This window comes from Propithecus coquereli, unplaced genomic scaffold, assembly GCF_000956105.1.
Source record: "Propithecus coquereli isolate 6110/MARCELLA unplaced genomic scaffold, Pcoq_1.0 Scaffold104, whole genome shotgun sequence".
NCBI classification, from domain to species: Eukaryota; Metazoa; Chordata; class Mammalia; order Primates; family Indriidae; genus Propithecus; species Propithecus coquereli.
The window spans coordinates 318,573-322,215 of record NW_012134303.1 but is presented as its reverse complement, the minus strand read 5'-3'; the positions used below and the strand labels follow the sequence as shown (position 1 = coordinate 322,215).

The window sequence follows — 3,643 nt, the reverse complement described above, 5'->3', positions numbered from 1 at the left end:
GAGGAAGTTAACAACTGCAACACCAGGCGAGGACATCATCCACCACAAAGTTAAACCATTAAAACTGGTCTTTTGAGCTTTGAAGGCCACCAATTAAGAGTGAGGAGTGTGGTGAGACTGGCTATGTCACCTGCCTGCTGTGATAAGAGGAAAAAAAAACTTGTAAAATACAGTGCCAACAAAGTGTCTTGACATAGAACAGGCACTCACAAAATGTTTCCTCCCTTCTCCTCTGTGGAATGACTTTGACGCAAATGAAATAGCCTAACAATTTAAGAATTATAAATGTAGAAACTAAATAAAAAATGAACAAACACTACATTTTGTCTGAGATTCTGGGTCATTTTTGTTTTGTAGAATGTGTGTCTGATATGGCTGGAATAGGGGAAAAATAGTAATTCCTCTTAAACAGCCTGTAGCAACCGCTGCCTCCTTTATGTATTGAGAGGGCACATTTGGCAATGAGTATATATCACTCACACACACACACACACACATAATCTAGGTACTGTCAGTTACCTTTGTGTATATATGCCTTAATTCAAGGATATTTTCTTTTTTGTCATTTGTAGCCACACATGGATCTAAGCAGATACTAGTGAACAAATTGGCTTACTTATGATGAAATGGTTCACGATTTTCTCAAGTAAAATGTTAAAAATTTGCCAACCTAGACAAGATAAAAATCAACCAATGTTTTCAGCTCAAGATGTAATATTTATTTGATACCCCCAACATGGTCTAGCTCAAATCTAGTTTGTCTCAGGTAATATCATGTTAAAGATACAATGTATGATGTGTACACTGTTATAACCAGAATATAATGCAAGGCTCTTTGGGAATTCACAGCCTGCTACAGTTTGAAGATGGTTCAAAATGTTCTCTTTTATCTCTCGATCATTTTACATTGTTTGGATAATCCCTTTAACTTCTCGAAAAATGGCCATGAGTGTATTATAACTCAAGTGATCGACAACTACAATTGAGCCCTTTCTGATATGCTCCTTTATGTTAATAAATATGGCCACAGCACTAACGAGATTGGCTTTCGCTTCTTGCTGGTTAAAGATGAGTTTTAATGCTTCCAGTGCCTCCATATTGATCATATCTCTGGCCGCAGTTGGATTTTCAGACATATTCACGAGTAATTTCAAAACAAGATTTCTGGTTTTACGATTTCCAGTGGAAAGCAAATGGAAAAGCTCTGAAAAGTGATTGGCAACAATGTAGTGATGGACAGACTCAGTAGTCAGTTGCCCTAGTATCTTTAATCCAGACTGCTGTCCAGGTGAGTTCAAGGGAAAAGACATGGTTTCCTTACACATATGCTTAACATGTAATTCAAGCTTGCGTTGTCTTTCATCCCCAGAAGGAGGATTCAGAGTAATTACAGTCTTTTTTCTCACATCAGGGGAAGGAAAACTGAGCAAGCTTTCAATAAGTGTCACTACACCAACTTCATTAATAAATTCTTGGGCAAATGGATGAACCTTATGGATACCCATTGCAATCTGTGCTATTTTATGAATGAGAGGATCAGTAGTTGACTCGAGTATGCCAACAAGTTTTTCAAATTGCTCAGAATCCAGGTAGCACTCCATTTTGCAAGGGCAAGCAAATGGCTTAATCCCATTTACCTCCCTGATCCTGATTTGGCGTCTAATCTCATCTATGGTCTGGATGCAAGGGTCAGAACCAAATGGGCACTCAGGGGTAGGCTGTGAGTATGAGTGAGTACTCCTAGAAGAGCAGGCTGTAGGTGCAGGCAAAGAATGGGCATTTTCCTCAGCTGAGGCCAGAACAATATATGAAGGAGGCTTTGTCTCAGATGGGACCTGGGATCTATATCCTAACACTGCTGGAATTACAGCAGGGGCATTGGGCCAGATAGTTACTTCAGACCAGTCCTTAGGCCTATTTTTTTCATTAATTTCATCCACAGGCTGAGGCTTAACTATCCTGTAGACAGGTTTAGGATTAAGGTCAAAACTGGTATCATCTCCTTCCCAAAACCAGTTTCCAATAACGTTTTCTTCCTCCTCCTCCTCAGCCCCTGACCTAGGCTTATAGCTGGGCCTAGGCACAGGTTCCAACTCCGCTGCACAGACCCGGGCAACAGTATTGCCTTTATTTTCATTTTTAGTGCTGGAACGATTAGCAGCCTCTTCTCCATTCCAGAACCAGGAATTGATACTGGCCTCTTCCCCAGCCCAGAACCAGGCATCAATACAAACCTCAGTTTTACATGTGGAGCTGGTAGCCTCATTCTCAGCCTTGGGACTGACATCTGCCATGGCTTTGACCAGAGTCTTAGGCTCTGACCGGGCTCCTCCCTTTACCTCAGCAGCCACCTTTTTCTTAGGCACTGCCTTCATCTCTGTCACTGCCTCTGTCTTAGACCCTGCCTTGGATTTTGCTTTGACCCGGGTCTTGGCTACAGGCCTGACTACAGGAGTAGCCTCCTTCTCTGTTCCAGCTTTAGCCTGTACACCAGCCCTTTTTTCAGTTTTGGTCTGGGCTCTAGGCTTATTCTTAGCCCCGGTCATGGTTGAAGCCCAGTTATATGGCCCTGTCCAGTCTTGGCCTTGGTTGTCAATGTGTCCCAGGTTGATGTCTTAATCTTCTTCCACTGGGTCAGGGATAAATTTGGTAGCAAGAGTTAAGAGTCAATTGTCAGTACAGTAGTCACACAGCCCCTTTCCAAACACACAGTCTCTGTCAATGATATGGATAGAGGGCAGAGGCAGGCTCACGCTGGGGAGGATGATGGTTCCCAAGTGCAGACCTGCTGAAGGTGATGGTCTTCTGTCAATCCAAAGCCACCACAGCCAACCCTGGAAATGGACCTGAGGTAAAAGAAAGAAATGGAGGCTTTGAGTCACCTCTAATTGTGCTTCTCTATGCAGATAGCCACACAGAAGGACTTAAGAGAGGAGAAATGGATTGTGTAGTAGAAGTGAATTAGTAGAAAGCTCTGCTACCTGATTTTGTCCCTTGCACACTTCCACTACTGCTCAACAATGTTCTACCCAGGCACTACCATTCTTTTCTCTGTATCAAACAGGAACAATGATGGTAGGTAAGCTTGCTGAGAGTAAGAGAGGCTAAGGAATGTTCACCCCTTTTTGACCAATGCTGATATATACTACTAGACCCTACAGATCTATCCAGATAGGTCTTACACCAACCTGCACTGATCCAGCACAATTTTTTCCTCCTTCCTTGCTTCCAGTGTTGATAAGCCCTATAGTCGACCCACAGGCAGACCTATGGACAAAAATATAGGCAGGATTGGAATTTTGAGTATTTGGTAGACAGACCTGTACTCCAAACTCTAAACCCAATACCTGTCTTCCCAAATCTAGAGCTTTGGTTATGTAACACTCCTGGCCCCTTTGGTCCTCCTCATGGCTTCCTTCCCCACTTCCTGCCTCAGTATCTACCAATTACTCTATAGGCACAATCCTGGCTCACCCCACCCCCATTACCTGTACACATATGTGAAGGTGGAGGTGTCTGGAAAGCTGGAAGACAACTGCTTCAAGATGTGATCTTGCCAACGGCCACCCCCTACCCTCAATCAACAGGGTGCACATGCTAACACCCACCTTAGATCCAAACGAATAATTTTTTTTCTCCTTAA

The 3,643-nt window shown here is 43.1% G+C and overlaps 1 protein-coding gene across 1 annotated transcript; it reads right to left on the bottom strand.

The window, feature by feature from the left end:
- Positions 1-902: 902 nt before the first annotated feature.
- BHLHB9 (basic helix-loop-helix domain containing, class B, 9) lies at positions 903-2,671 on the bottom strand. Its single transcript, XM_012645369.1, has one exon. It carries the CDS (start codon positions 2,544-2,546, stop codon positions 903-905), a length of 1,644 nt encoding a protein of 547 aa, XP_012500823.1. The 5' UTR covers positions 2,547-2,671.
- Between the last annotated feature and the right edge of the window lie 972 nt (positions 2,672-3,643).

Coding starts and splice junctions, on each gene's coding strand:
- BHLHB9 (XM_012645369.1), bottom strand. CDS start 2,546: ATGACCGGGGCTAAGAATAAGCCTAGAGCCCAGACCAAAACTGAAAAA.